Raw genomic sequence first — 15,448 nt, forward strand, 5'->3', positions numbered from 1 at the left:
TATCAATAGTCTTACATGTCTTTTTCAATTACAAATGATACAAATACTTCTCTACTTAAGACAAAATTTTGCTTTATGATCCCAGGCATTCGTCCGGGCCAGTTAACGAATGAATATCAACAAGAAAACTGTTGATGGCTTTTAGTTATATATTTCTTTTTGGCTTGTCAAAAAATATATCAGCAAGAAAACTCCATTTGATGAATTATTCGTATTCATCATTTGTTCATACAAGATTAAACAAATACATGCCGTTCGTGTTTGTTCACATTGTTTAAGGCCCGGCTATCTCCAAGATTTTGAATGTTCAAAATGAATATAAAAATTAAAAAAAGTGGCCTCATATATAGTTTTTTTTTAAATATATTTTGGCCTTGTTTACATAAACAAACTACGTGAGAAATTACTAAGCCCTAACACCATCACATATATATTACTCCCTCCGTCCCATTATAATTGTCTATATTTTCTTTTTTTATTTGTCTCATTACAAGTGTTCACTTTATAAATTAATTAGCAAATTTTCAAGTTTACTCTTAAATACACATAACTAAAATTAATTAACAATATTGATGACCCACTTTTCAAGGACATTATTGTCATTTAGCAAAAAAGAAAGTAATAATTCAATATACCTAAAACTTTGTATTTTTCAAACATGAACACTTATAATAGAACGGAGGAAATATTATATATATATCAAATTAAGTATTATATATATATATATATCAACCATAAATTCAAAGTCCACCTAACACCATCACACACTTGCACTTACAATATCCAAATATCCAACTATAAATAAAAACATATCTAATATTTATTTTCACAACATTCACTTCCAATATTCCCAATGGACACACTTCCTTCAACATATAACACCATAGCATGGCTAGCCACCATGGCTCTCCTCCTCCTATCCCTCTGTCTCCGCCGCCACCGCCACCTCAACTGCCCTCCCGGCCCTAAACCCTGGCCGATAATCGGAAACCTCAACCTCATTGGCCCCCTCCCCCACCGTTCCATCCACAAACTCTCCCAAAAATACGGCGAAATCATGCAACTCAAATTCGGGTCTAATTACGTTGTTTTTGCTTCATCCGTCGAAATGGCTAATGTGTTCCTTAAAACACAAGATATTAACTTTGCATGCAGGCCGAAAACCGCGGCTGGGAAGTACACAACGTATAATTATTCGGATATGACGTGGTCTTCATACGGACCGTATTGGAGGCAAGCACGTAAAATGTGTCGAATGGTGTTGTTTAACCCAAAACGTATCGAATCGTATGAGTACATACGTGTGGAAGAAACGAAATCGTTGCTGAAATCGGTATTCGAATCCGCTGGTAAAGAGATTAGATTGAAGGATATGTTATCGACAGTGAGTTTGAACGTTATTAGTAGGATGGTTTTAGGGAAAAGGTATTTATTTATTTATTGAAGAAATAAACTTTTCATTCATGTTTATGACAAAAGAGAAAGTGAATTTTAGATAATTTGTTATCTTAGATATTAGACTATCAGAACACATCAGCTAACTTTTCAAGTGGCAGTCCATGTCATCATCCAAAAATGGTGGTTAGCGTAATCCGCTATTTGAGACAGCGGATTCTACATGTCACAATTGGATGACTTGGACTGTCATTTGAAAAATTAGCTGATGTGTCGTCATAATCCGCTATCTAAGATAGCAAATTACCTAAAAGCACTTAGAATTTTAATTAGCCACCTAAAATCATTTTTTTTTCTTTTTTTCTTTTATGTAAAATCACCTCATCCAAAAAGAAAAACCATGTTTACATCGAAATGAAAGGTAAACGGCGGCCAACAATATGTTACGCTGCTAGTTCTTTTTGAATAATAAAACTAAGTCGTTTAAAAGTTATATTATAGATCTTGGGGTCATAACATTACATATAACATTACATATTCATAGGTATTTGGATGAATCGGAGGACTCGGTGGTGAGTCCGGACGAGTTTAAGAAAATGTTGGACGAGTTGTTTGTGTTGAATGGTGTGTTGAACATAGGAGATGCAATACCATGGATCGATTTTATGGATTTGCAAGGGTATGTGAAGAGGATGAAGGCGGTGAGCAAGAAGTTTGATCGGTTTCTAGAGCACGTGTTGGATGAACATAACGAGCGGCGGAGGGCAGATGGGGAGGGGTTTGTGGCGATGGATATGGTGGATTTGTTGTTACAGGTTGCGGATGATCCAACCCTTGAGGTTAAGATTGAGAGACATGGTGTTAAAGCTTTTACTCAGGTTATTAATTTACTACTTTATTTATCGTTATATATGGTCTAATGTCACTTTAATATATAAGGTGACATTAGGTGTAACCTCTTACCTAGGAGGTCTTGAGTTTAATCTTTGGTGATATAACGTGTGTTTCTGACAACAAAAAAGTTCATCACTTTGGACGAACTCAAGGGTTGTTGGTGGCCCGTTGGTTATCCCTCGAAAATATATTCGGATAATCTGTTGCAAATAAGATTAACCGTTGGCATATTTCTAGTTACAATATGTGTACTTTCAAGATTTTTAGGTAACCATTGATATCAACAGATCTGACCGTCGGTAATACTCTTTTTGTTTGTTGTTTTATAGTGTCTTTTAGTTTAGAGGGGTTTAAACTTACATGTTTAAAGCCATTATTTTATAAACATTTGACTTCCAATAATAATAAAACAACATTAAAAAGTTCATTGACCTAATAATATTAAGATGTTAAATAAGATTTCTTATGACGAGAGATCAACCAAATTGGTGATAAAAATACGTAAAATCTCGTTCAAAAACGAACTTATATTAAACAACTAATTAAATTTGATTCGTTAAAATCATATGGGGTAAGATCTTAAAGTCAACTAGTGAAGTTAAAAACAAATAAAATTTTTACTATGTAATTAATGGAAGAATTATGCATATTATTAACTAGCAAGATGCTTCTTAGGCTGATTAAATTATATATTATAATTTTATTTTGCTAATATAGGACTAACTCATTTGATAGACACATGACTTTTGGATTGAATGTCTCATGTTAGAGTTTTATTGGTGTAAGATAAAATAGTAGGCGTAAGAATTTCTGTTTGATATAAATACAATTAAAAAATTAATAAACATAATTTTGTATTTCTATCTTCTATCTCAAGTAACTGGTTCCTTACTAAGAATTCTGAAGAGACTACATGAACCTACAAATGTAATAATAAAATATAATACAAATTATATGCCTATATGCATGGAACCATAAATAAGTATTAAAATGCGCTGACAAAATTGATATTATCATGTTTTAATATGTTAAAGACCGTATAATTAATACGAGTGTTAAGTATGCATATAACTCGTTTAACTATTTTTATTTCATTTTGTAAAACATTTTTATATTTCATGTACTAAGAATGAGAAAAGAATGAAGCATAGCCTACTAATTTTAATTATTTAGAAATGTATAAATTAATCAGAGTACTTTTTCATTAAACAAGTTTTCGTGTCGTTAATGTAATACAAAATACAATTTCTTTACACATGTGCATGAATCTAATATAAGGTGTCGAACAAATTCCATGACAAAATACCAACCTATAGAGTTAGAGGTGCATAAAAAACAAGCCATTCATGAAAAATAGAAACACATGACAAAACATTCAAATGAAAATAATGATACATGTGTTAAACCTTATACAAGTGAATCAAGAACACCAAACACGATTTTACATAAAACGTTTATGCGACTCTTTTCATTAATAAGAAATAAGAACAAATACTTTCTACTCTTTCTCTACCAAAAGAAAACTAATGATGGGTTTATATAACACCCACAATTGTAATCCTACTCAAACTAGGAAACATAAACATACTAGACTTCTAATTTATTTAATAATAAATAAAATATATCTATGACACCAAGTTATTCAACTTGGTCCCTGAACTTTGGATCTCCACCGAACCGCCCCTTGAGATCTTCCGTACCACCCTTATACTTTTCGTATTAACCATTCGGGTCCTTTAAGTTGGTATTGCTCCAAGTTTTACAATATGCATATGTACAAAGTTGTAATTAAGGTAGGTAACTCATGAAGTTATTTTTTTTTTGACAATCTAATCTAGTACTAATAATATTCACCAATGTTCATCAGGGTACATAACTTGAACCCTTAAACTTTCAAAGAAGTCATTTGGTGTATCCTGTGTAAGGTCTAGTCAAAGTTGTAATCTAATGGATGGTCTTTCGAGTAATAGTGATTAATGAGTAATGAATGCCTTCACGTTCATATAAATTTCAAACTGTTTCTCAAACGTTAGAGTTAAACGTAAATTTCGTTATTTTTTTTTTAAATATAAGCGGGGACCACATGTGTTGCTTTCTAATTGTTAGTGGCATTAGTTTTTGGTAATGTTATTCCATAATAATTTTAATCTTACATTTGTAGGACTTGCTTGCTGGTGGAACTGAGAGTTCATCTACTATAGTCGAATGGACTATTTCAGAACTCTTAAAGAACCCAGACAAATTCCAAAAGGCAACTGAAGAACTCGATCGGATCATAGGCAAGAATAGATGGGTTCAAGAACAGGACATGCCTAACCTACCTTACATAAGGGCAATTATTGTAGAAGCAATGAGGTTACATCCCGTATCACCAATGTTAGTTCCAAGAAAAGCGTGTGAGGATTGTAAAGTAGATGGTTATGACATACCTGAGGGGACCCACGTGTTCGTTAACGTTTGGACAATTGGAAGAGACCCCAAATTGTGGGATAACCCTGAAGACTTTTGTCCGGAAAGGTTCATGGGAAAGGAAGTTGATATCGAGGGTCGGGATTTTAGGTTGTTGCCATTTGGTGCTGGACGAAGAATGTGTCCCGGGTACAACCTAGGAATTAAAGTTGTCGAAGGAACACTCGCTAACTTACTCCAAGGGTTTAACTGGAAGCTACCGAATACTATGACCAAAGATGACTTAAACATGGAGGAGATATATGGGCTCACGACTCCAAAGAAGATTCCACTTTTCACGGTGGCTCAACCAAGACTTCCGCTTGAAATGTACCGTTTCTAGTATGTATTCTTGTGTGATTTAATTATGTACAAGATGAATGTTTTATATGTTATATTAAGCTAATGTATTCCTTGTAGGTTGTTTGTGTTAGTTATGATATCACAAAAAGTTTACCACAATATGTTTTAAATTAAAATTGAATTCAGAAACTATATTAAAAAATAAAAATAATAAACCTATGAGCAAGTTATCACCTAAACTTTATACTCTAGCAACCATTCATTCACTCGTCATTATCGATAATTTATTTTGTAGAATTTTTCCAATGAAGCTCTAGCATTAACAATTTCAATAACCAACACAAGTAGCAATGTTCAACAACATAATTAGCAATTATAGCATTGTGATTTCAGTAAAATATATTTGAAAAGCGTATCACTGTGACAACAGTGTCTCTTCCAGAGAGTCATCACACTTATCAGGCCCCAATTATCCAAGTTTTGAATTCTCTTTACAGTGATGTTGACCATATTTCAAAGCACGCACATGAGCTAAGATTCAAAACTGGTACCCCCTCAAAGATAACCCTAGTCTTAAAATAACCCTCTTAAATGCATTATATAGATAGGTCCGATCTATTTGTGTCAATATATGTATTTTATATCTAGAAAATAACACTAATATTATTTAGTGATATTTTTTATATTAAAAGGTAGACTTTGTTCGATAACGTAAAGGTTGGTTGTGTACTTGACGTCATAAGAGTTTACTAAATTAGAAAACTCTTTTGGTTATAAACAAAAAATATATAATGCAGTTTTTAGTGTTTTAATATTTATCAAATACGATAACTTTAATAGTAAGATACCATCTCGACTATTGAAACCGGTCTTCACGTGGTCGTCTTAAATATTATATAGGTTTTAATTACTATTAATGTAGTACCAACGTAATTATTATTAGAAGTAAAGTAGTAAACAATATATGCAGTTGTTGTTCAAACGAAAGCTACATTTAAACTTGAGTACAATATAGTTCTATATTTCTCAATACAGAACTCGAAGTAGGCACTTTGTGAAAACGTCTACAATATGTTATCCAGGGGGACACGTAGGACATGAACTTGACCTTTTCCCGATAACAAATGGATGTTGAGCTCTATGTGCTTGGTACACTTGTGTTGAACGAGATTTTCGATAAGTAGATAACACTCATATTATCATAGTTGACGATAGTTAAACGAGTTAGCAGACGACAAATATCTAATAAGAGGTTACACTTACCTACCCAACATATTCAGGCCATTAGATTGGCCACTCTATGGTACTCAGCTTTGATACATGATTGTGAAACATGTAAACTTAAATTAGTATTGTCTTAACTCTGATTACAAATATGTGTTTGAGTGTTTCATACAACTAATTAATTTTATGACAAAAGTCGGTTTTTGATTCATATTACTTAGGTAAAATAACAAATATGTAATATTATTATTAAAAATATTATTTATAGAATGTTTATCATATTTTATTTTATTTTTATATAATACTTTATTTCATACAAACTATTTTCCTAATAATGTATTTGTTTTTGTAACAAGTTAATTAAAAAAATTATAAATAATTTCATTTGATTTAAAAAATAGCTAGATTATGAAAAATAAATTGAATAATGATGATAATGCTTGGAAACCATATTAGTAATATTAATGTAGTTTGGCGATAAGTCCGTTGTTTTGCCAATGAAATGTCGCAGGTTAAGTTCCGTTTCTATTGTCTTTTATTTTTTAACTCAAACTCAAGTGAACTTGTAAATCAAAATTCCGGTTTTATTCACTTCAACACAACAATTTAATATATCATTCCTTAACTATAACAGTAGTTATTTGATTGTTTTTTTTTAATTCATGTTTGCCGTTGTTTTATAGACTGTTTCTTTATATTTTTTTTTCTTATTTAAATTGATTATGATTTTATCCAATATTGTACACAAGTGGTATAACATTCAATCATGAGAAACCGTTAGACCATTAACTAAGGTGAAATTTTTATGTGTTTTCCAACTTTGCAACAAATATTCTTTTTTATTTTTGCGTTGAATACAAACTCAACACGTTGAGAATTGCATAACCACAAACTATCGATGAAAAGGAAACAATCAGAAAAGGAACGCAGGACATAATACTAGTAGGCCATGACGTAGCAAAAATCACATCATAATATGTTGTGGGACTGGTATAGCCATCCACAATTAATTTGTTAGATTGTGACTTAATTTTGTTAAAACTTGAATATTGAACAACTTAAAAGAATTTATAATGTTTGTTTTTCTCGTTTTGAATGATATCCTATTTTTGTGTGTTTTATAATGATATTGTTTGTATTATGTTCCCCGTCTCGACCCGACCCGAACAATGACTGACCTGAAAAATTTGCACACCAGAAAAATGGGATATCGTTGACTAAAAATCCTGGGCCCACTATTGTATATATGTGGTGATAGTTCAAACGAAAGCTACATTTAAGCTTGAGTACATTATTTGTCCACTATTTAACCTCGTTGACTAAAAATCTTGGGTCCACTATTTGTCTCAATATAGAACTTGAGGTAGGTCCTTTGTGAAAACGTCTACAATCTGCTAACCAGAGGGGCACGTAGGACACAAACTTGAACCCGACCATGGCACCTTTTCCTGAACAAATGGATGTTGGGCTCTATGCCCCTATATATGTGATTGGTACACTTGTGAACGGGATTTTCCATAAGTAGATAACACTCATATTATCACAGTTGATACTTGATAGTTGCACGAGTTAACAAATGATAGATATCTAATACGAAATTACCTAACCAGCATATTCCGGCCACCAAATTGGCCACTCTACGGTATTCAGCTTTGGCACCCGATCATCGAATATATGAACTTAGATTAGCATATATTTTTTTTACTCTGATTAATTACAAATGAGTTTTCATATAACTAATTTTATGATAAAAGTCGGTTTTTCTTTCATATTACTTAGGTAAAAACATCATTTATTTAATTGTTTGCCATGTTTTATTTTTTTATATAATACTTTAATATAGCCTATTTTTCTAACAATGTATTTGTTTTTGCATAAGTTAATTAAAAAAATTACAAATAATTCATTTGGTTTACAAAATAATATGAAAAATTCATAAAAATGTTTGTATATATAAACACAAAATGAGTCCTTTTAATTTATAAAAGATTAATAGTGTAATAATAATAGGTTTATTTTTGTGTATTTATGTATCCTATATCCACCTAACACTATAACACTTGCACTATAAATAACAACTATATCATGTCTATATTTTCACAATAATAACATTCACTCCAATATTCCCAATGGACTCACTTCCTTCAACTTATTATTACACCATAACATGGCTAGCCACCATGGCTCTCCTCCTCCTATCCCTCCGTCTCTGTCGCCACCGCCACCTCAACCGCCCTCCCGGCCCTAAACCCTGGCCGATAATCGGCAACCTCAACCTCATTGGCCCCCTCCCTCACCGTTCCATCCACAAACTCTCCCAAAAATACGCCGAAATCATGCAACTCAAATTCGGCTCCCACAATTTCATAATCGCCTCATCGGTCGAAATGGCTAAGGCTTTCCTTAAGACACAAGACCTTAACTTCTCATGCAGGCCGAAAACCGCGGCTGGCAAGTACACAACGTACAATTATTCGGATATCACGTGGTCACCATACGGACCGTATTGGAGACAAGCTCGCAAAATGTGTGTAGTCGTGTTGTTCAACGCGAAACAACTAGATTCGTATGAGTATATCCGAGTGGAGGAAACGAATTCGATGTTGAAATCGTTACTCGAATCCGCGGGTAAAGAGATTAGTCTGAAGGATGTGTTATCGACAGTGAGTTTGAATGTTATTAGTAGGATGGTTTTGGGAAGAAGGTATTTATTTATTTATTTTCTATAAAATAAATAAATTTTAAGAAAATGACCAACCATTTGACCAACTATATGCTTTAACTAACCACCTAATTTTAGAAATACTCAAAATAGCCCTTTAAAGAACGGTCTGGTCGACCGTTTTGTTCAGTCGTCCGGCGGTTTATGGAATTAACAAGATCTTGACAAGTGTCCTTAAAACAGTAAAATATGTCATCCTACTAATCAATCTATAGTGTCAGACAACTAATTTAATCTGTCTGCCGACTGATCTATTCTGTCGGGTGACTGGTCTATATTTTTTGGTCGGCACTTTGTTTTAAAAAACATCCTTTTGTTATCAAATTAATCATTTTCTGAAATACCCGATCGAATAGATCAATCGGCCGGCGGAAAAGATCAGCCGCCGGCAGAATAAATCATTATGATGGCATATCTTGTTTGTTTGAAGAACACGTGTCAATATCTTGTTAGTTTCATAAACTGTCGGACGACAGAACTAAAAATTTGGTCCGACCGTTCTTAGAAGTTAGAATGACCATTTTGGGTATTTAAAGAACTAATCAATCTATAGTGTCAGACAACTAATTTAATCTGTCGGCCGACTGATCTATTCTGTCGGGTGACTGGTCTATATTTTTTGGTCGGCACTTTGTTTTAAAAAACATCCTTTTGTTATCAAATTAATCATTTTCTGAAATACCCGATCGAATAGATCAATCGGCCGGCGGAAAAGATCAGCCGCCGGCAGAATAAATCATTATGATGGCATATCTTGTTTGTTTGAAGAACACGTGTCAATATCTTGTTAGTTTCATAAACTGTCGGACGACAGAACTAAAAATTTGGTCCGACCGTTCTTAGAAGTTAGAATGACCATTTTGGGTATTTAAAGACTCGAATGACTAGTTAAGGAATGTCGTTGGTCAAATAGGCCATTTTGGTCTTTTTCCCTTAATTTTTTCATTCATTCATTTAAGATCATAGCAAAACTAAGTCGTTTAAAAATTACATTTACAGCTATTTGGACGAGTCAGGAAATTCGGTGGTGAGTCGGGACGAGTTTAAGAAGATGGTGGACGAGTTGTTTTTGTTAAACGGTGTGTTAAATATTGGGGATTCGATACCATGGATCGATTTTATGGATTTGCAAGGGTATGTGAAGAGGATGAAGGTGCTAAGCAAGAAGTTTGATAGGTTTTTGGAGCATGTCTTGGATGAGCATACCGCGCGCCGGACCGCGGCCGGTGAGGGGTTTGTGGCGAAGGACATGGTGGATTTGTTGTTGGAAGTTGCTGATGATCCGACTCTTGATGTTAAGATTGAGAGACATGGGGTTAAAGCTTTTACTCAGGTTTGTATTTTACTAGTTTATTTTTTGGTTTTTATTGGTCTAGGTGACTTGAATATATTAAGCTATAACAAATGCATAACAAGTCACATTAAAATTATATAATATAATAAAAAAATAATAATACTCGATATTTGAAATTTGATTAAGTGATCATTTCTAAATAACATGCAAAGAAAATATAGAACATAATAATTGCTTAACGTATATTATGTACAAGAATACTTATATTTCATGAAGTCGATCCACGAATCACATCACAAGATCTCGAAATCGTCAATACATATCCAATTAATTATTGGTTTACCGAAATAAACAGTTTTGGATCGTTAATCGATAATTTTTTAATTTTCTTCATGAAACCGTTTTTGTTCATGTTTGAATATGGAGATTGGAGCCTCTCTTTTAAAAAACATGTGAAGAAGTTTGCCCCACATAGCATAGAAAAGTTTAGATGAAAACTGTTTTTCTAATGAATCATTTATTCTTTCTTTTAGCTTTGATAATAAAAGTTAATTAAAAGAATATAATCCTAAACTCTTGATTTTGAGTTTTGAGCTCAAATCCATCCTCACGGTGAGTTTTGAGCTCAAATTCATCTTCATGATGAGTTTGGATACGTGTCATTTTTCTATTGGTCTTTGAATCTCACCGTGACGGTGAAATTGAAACGGATCATTTTGGGAATTTTAGGTCACTGATTAATTAAGTTTTTTCACTGATGATCTTCAACCTAAGCAGTTGAGGTGAGTTACTCAAATACTTTACTTTAATAAGAGTGGGGAGAGGGGTCTTAAGTTTAAGTCTCATTTGTAATATATATTACATAAGGTTTCGAGTTAGGTCAGATAGCTTCACATCTGTATTTAGTTTTTTTCAAAGGTGAAATGAAGATGACCGGTTGGGTAAATATCCATCCCATCAGTATTCCAAATGAATGTTAAGAAAATAAAAGGAGGAAAAAATTGGTTAAAGTTTTTCTTTGGTAAGTTAAATTCTGTCATTTTCTAATTTTTTTAATTCTCTTCTTCAACTCCCGTAAAAGATTCCATATTACGAAATCTATGACCACATGTGCATATGTGCATGTTAGCTAGACATGTACATATAATAAAACACAATGCAAAACACGCGCAATCAAATTGCATAAAATAAACAAGGATGTAACACAAGGATATACGTGGTTTGGTCTTATAAATGACTTATGGTCAACGGGCTGCAACCATAAATTTATATATACAGATACTAGTCCAGGGTTTATATCTTAATAGAACCGAAAAACATAAAACGAGCTTCTATATAGGATACCAGGTTCGACTCTCAAGTCTTCAACTAAAGAAAATAAAATGATCAAGAATAGGCCAAAAGACCTCCACCAAACATACATATGCGCCTGAAAGCTAATAATAATATAGCTACCATCTAAGGTATATAACAAAATAGCAATCTATAGAGGTGCATAAGAATTAAGAAACAAACCAACTATTTGCATATATGCATGAAAAAACATAAACACATGACACGCAACAAGTACCATACATACAAAGTTGTAACGTTAATGATTTGCAATGAATCTGTGTAATAACGTATCCCATTCCCATGAAGTGTTAGGTCTAGTCAAAGTTGTAATTTATAGGATGGTCCCTAAAGTAATAATATATTTTTTTTGAATGGCAAAGATTTTGTAAAAAAACCCGGCTAGTAAGAATCTAGACAGGATAAGGAGATACAAACCGAAACAAAAAAAGACGACCTCTAAAAACAGGTACAAGACTAGAAAAGAGAAACACATGAAAACTACACACGCGAAATAAAACAAAAGGAAAGAAGGTCGAAAGGAATGAGGCGAGATCAAATTACCATGGACTGATCCTAAAACCCGTTGCATTATACCACATATACAAAGCGATCTAACCGTCATCCATATCCTGTATCTGCAAACTCCTGATGTCGATAGCAAGTCCTACAAAGCACATTAAAAAAAACAAGGGTTTTATTACATGTACGACTTTTGAATTGTATGTGACATTAGTTTTTGGTAGCCTTGCTCTATTGGTGACAATTTCAATCTTGCACTTGTCGTAGGACTTGCTTGCAGGTGGAACCGAGAGCTCCGCTTCTTTAGTTGAATGGGCTATTTCACATATGTTGAAGAAACCGGAGATATTTCAAAAGGCAACTGAGGAGCTTGATCGGGTTATAGGCAAGAATAAATGGGTTCAAGAAAAGGACACGCCTAACCTGCCTTACATCAAGGCAATTGCTATAGAAACAATGAGATTGCATCCCGTGGCACCAATGTTGGCTCCAAGAAGAGCTCGTGAGGATTGTAAAGTAGCCGGTTACGACATACCTGAAGATACCCGCTTGTTTGTTAATGTTTGGACAATCGGGAGAGACCCTAAGTTGTGGGATAACCCTGAAGACTTTTGTCCGGAAAGATTTATGGGAAAGGAAGTTGATATCAAGGGTCATGACTTTAGGTTGTTGCCATTTGGTGCTGGACGAAGGATGTGCCCCGGGTACAACCTAGGAATTAAAGTTGTCGAAGGAACACTCGCTAACTTACTTCACGGGTTTAACTGGAAACTACCAAATACAATGACCAAGGATGATTTAAACATGGAGGAGATATTCGGACTCTCGACTCCAAAGAAGATTTCACTTCTCGTCATGGCTCAACCCAGGCTTCCACTTGAAATGTATTGTCTCTAACATGTTTTGTTGTGTGTCATAATTATGTACGATGTGAATGTTTTAAATATTATAATATTTGAATGTATGTTAAAACTATATAATATATTTATAATATAACCATCAATTCTAACCAAGCTTTATTTCAAGTCCAAATGAGGTAAAACATAAAAACATACAAGGCCCAATCTCATTCTTAATAACTAACCAAACTTTATTTCAAGCTTTTTTATCAATCCAAGCTCGTGCAGCTCATGAACACCTCACCTAGTTATTTATATAGAGTAAAAATGAAAGTTGGTGCCACAGGATTTTTATAGTATTTGTTAAGCTTTAAGAAAAATCATTTGGGTAGGATACCAATTAATTGTCTTGGTCTGATGGCTAAATGAATGCCTCATGTCCTGCTTCTCAACGAAAATATGCACATGCTCGAGTCTGCTTGTCACCATATTCAATTGAAATTGTTGCTTTTTAAGAAAAATCATTTGGGTACGATACCAATTATAGTTTTGTCACGAACGCCTTTTAAGAAGACGATACATTTTTTTACTGTTTGTATGTTGTTTAAAATATGACTTCTTAATATTGTACATATGAATTTCTTTAGAAAATTATGTTTTTTTACTTACTACATCATGTTTACCATTTAATATCGGCACCATCTATATCAACCGAATTCGTGCTAGTTAGATGCCGTAACGCGGGATGTAGACCAAATAGTATATATAGCAAGGAAGTTTATTGTACGTAACTAGATGTCTTACCCGACATAATGTTTTTCTTTTAAATATTAAAAATTGACGTCAAATCATCCGGAATTAATGGTGTTTGCATTAAATCAGAGACGTGTTGGAATACCGTATGCCCGAGACACATAATTAGGTTAATGTGGCTAGCCGTGTTTGATCCAAGTCGGGTCATACCCAATAACGAGTTAGACACACACCAATTATGTATTTGTTAAGATAAGATCTATAAGACAAATACAGAACACGACACATTCAGAAAATCGGGTTCTGAATACTTACTTGAAAGTGTTAAATAAATTAATTGGTTAATTTATTTATTCAAATAATTATTATTGGAATGATTATTTAACTATGTGTTCTTTTATAAAATGGTTTATAAAAGATAGGATGTTTATATATTTTATAAAGTATAAAATATATAAAAAATAAAAAAAAAATAAATATATATATATATATTTTGGGGCCGGTTTTGGGTGGGCCCCTCACCCCAAAGATTTGGTCAAACTTTGTCATGTTTTTGGTGGAGCTTGAGTGATCTACACTTGACCAAAACCTAACACAATATATGAAAAGATTTGATCATGTTTGAAGGGAATATATATAGATATTAAAACAAGTAACAAAGATGACTTTCAAGTAAGCAAACCAACTTTTCTCTCTTGTTCTTCTTGGTTCGGCCGAAGAAGCAAAAGGAAGAGGATTCGGTTTTCGGTTTCAAGTGTTCAAGCTCCCTAACATAGCTTGGTGTGTATTGGAGGCTCGGGGTACGAACCATTTGAGGTTTTCTCCTTGAAAGCTAGCCAAGAAACATCATCATCTTCTTCAACCATCAACTACATCTCTTAAAGGTTTAAGAATGTAAGTTTTACAAGCTTTGATAGTTTAGTTTTTCCCGTATCATTTGATCCTTGCTTCGGGTTTCTAATATATAGATTATTGGTAATCTTATAACATGAATAAATTAGGTTATTCATGTACACATTTCCTATAAACTTGTAATATATATACATATATATACACATGGATACATATGTTTAGTTTGTTTATATCACGCTTCCGCCTTAATTGTGACTAGTTAAATGGTTAACTAAATTTAAAATATCCATAGAAACCCAACAAATGGCATCAAGAGCCGGGATACGGGAAACTAAGCTTCGGGTTTTCGGTTTTATATTTTTCCCCTTGAAAGATTTTATACAAAAATTAACATGCATGATTTTTTGTATTTAATCTTGTTATAATTTTTGGCTTTGTTAAAAAAAAATATATATATATAAAACCGAGTAAATGGGCCGAAGCCCAATTCGGGTGAAATTGGGCCGAAGCCCACTTGTTTTGGTTAATGGGCTAACCGAAAAAAAAGGGGAGAAAGTGAAATGGGCCGAAGCCCATTTTTGGTTAAATGGGCCGAAGCCCATGAGACTTTCTATTGGGCCGAAGCCCATGTGTTTTGCACATGTGGGCCGAAGCCCATAATCAAATTATTGGGTTTGTCTAGGCCCGATAAGGTCAAGGGGTTTTGGAACGGGTTCCTAAGACATAACGGGTTATGTTTGTTAAAACTAGACCGAGCCGTAGACCAAATGGATGTTTGTTGTGATTGTTATTAATTATTCAAAGTTTCGGTTTGTAATAATTAATTAGGGGCAGTTTTGTAATTATTTATTCATATGGGTATGTAATAAA

The 15,448-nt window shown here is 33.4% G+C and overlaps 2 protein-coding genes across 2 annotated transcripts; both read left to right on the forward strand.

Moving 5' to 3' along the window:
• Positions 1-846: 846 nt before the first annotated feature.
• On the forward strand, positions 847-5,398 carry LOC143538512 (trimethyltridecatetraene synthase-like). Its single transcript, XM_077032064.1, has 3 exons — positions 847-1,425; positions 1,940-2,273; positions 4,451-5,398. Exons 1-3 carry the CDS (start codon positions 854-856, stop codon positions 5,078-5,080), a joined length of 1,536 nt encoding a protein of 511 aa, XP_076888179.1. The 5' UTR covers positions 847-853; the 3' UTR covers positions 5,081-5,398.
• Positions 5,399-8,371: 2,973 nt separating this feature from the next.
• LOC143538503 (trimethyltridecatetraene synthase-like) lies at positions 8,372-13,194 on the forward strand. The gene is made up of 3 exons (XM_077032059.1): positions 8,372-8,968; positions 9,986-10,319; positions 12,402-13,194. The coding sequence occupies exons 1-3, from the start codon at positions 8,394-8,396 to the stop codon at positions 13,029-13,031; spliced, it is 1,539 nt and encodes a 512-aa protein (XP_076888174.1). The 5' UTR covers positions 8,372-8,393; the 3' UTR covers positions 13,032-13,194.
• The last annotated feature ends 2,254 nt before the right edge of the window (positions 13,195-15,448 follow it).

This window comes from Bidens hawaiensis, unplaced genomic scaffold, assembly GCF_021521415.1.
Source record: "Bidens hawaiensis isolate Kalapana, Puna unplaced genomic scaffold, B.hawaiensis_p1.1 tig00000780_1, whole genome shotgun sequence".
NCBI lineage: Eukaryota > Viridiplantae > Streptophyta > Magnoliopsida > Asterales > Asteraceae > Bidens > Bidens hawaiensis.